Source organism: Eimeria mitis, genomic scaffold (genome assembly GCF_000499745.2).
Source record: "Eimeria mitis Houghton genomic scaffold, Emh_scaff1980, whole genome shotgun sequence".
In the NCBI taxonomy this organism is placed as follows: domain Eukaryota; phylum Apicomplexa; class Conoidasida; order Eucoccidiorida; family Eimeriidae; genus Eimeria; species Eimeria mitis.
In genome coordinates this window covers 8731-9684 of record NW_013570304.1, presented here as the reverse complement: position 1 = coordinate 9684, position 954 = coordinate 8731, and the positions used below count along the sequence as shown (strand labels likewise).

General features: G+C 46.5%; 1 protein-coding gene across 1 annotated transcript in view; it reads right to left on the bottom strand.

The window, feature by feature from the left end:
- Positions 1–26: 26 nt before the first annotated feature.
- Positions 27–954, bottom strand: part of EMH_0046780 (uncharacterized protein) — a gene marked incomplete at both ends in the record, with an annotated part of 2250 nt that continues 1322 nt past the window's right edge. Inside the window, 3 exons of the mRNA XM_013496211.1 lie at positions 27–140; positions 364–460; positions 677–863. Coding sequence (XP_013351665.1) covers positions 27–140; positions 364–460; positions 677–863 — 398 coding nt within the window. The remainder of the gene's footprint in view (positions 141–363; positions 461–676; positions 864–954) is intronic.

Genomic DNA, 954 nt, shown 5'->3' with positions numbered 1-954 from the left:
AAACCCTAAACCCTAAACCCTAAACCCTAAACCCTCACCGCTACATGAGGCTGACGAACGTCGATGAGGCGCACAGTTCTATCGTAAGAAGCAGAGGACAGCATGGAGGCCTCTGAGGGGTGCCACTGCACTGCTTGCACCTGCAAAACCCTAAACCCTAAACCCTAAACCCTAAACCCCAAACCCTAAACCCTAAACCCTAAACCCTAAAAAATTAAGTACTGAAGCGTCAGCTATCGGAAAAAGCCCCTTCTCCTCACAACCAATAAACTCAACCACCACCTACACACTGCTGTACAAACCCTAAACCCTAAACCCTAAACCCTAAACCCTAAACCCTAAACCCTCGCCGCGAGGGTTTACCTTGTTTTCGTGGAATTTGTATGTGGCCAGGCAACTGCCCGTAGACAAGTCCCAAACCTTCGCTGTCTCATCAGCACTCCCGCTAGCCAGAGCCTCTCTGTATACAAACCCTAAACCCTAAACCCTAAACCCTAAACCCTAAACCCTAAATTCTGAACCCTAAACCCTACAGTGTCAAGCTAAAGAGATCGTTTTCAATGCTGGATAGGCGGTGTAAACCCTCGAACCCTTTGCAGTGCTGTAGGTCATAGAAAAACCCTAAACCCTAAACCCTAAACCCTAAACCCTAAACCCTAAACCCTTGTTTGCTTACTCTTTCAATGGGGAGACATGAAGAGACATAACAGGTCCTTCATGTGCATCCGGTGATTTAATTTGTTTATTTTTTTTTTTTCCTTTTTTACCCCCACCACCCCCCTGCTGCTGCTGCTGCTGCTGCTGCTGCTGCTGCTGCTGCTGCAGTCCGAGTGTATATACAGGTTCAAGTGTATCCAACACATCTAAATCATAAATATTTATAAAACAATCAAAACTACCAACAGCAACTAAATTACGCCGAGGAGAGCTCGGCATCAACCCCAGCCACTCTAA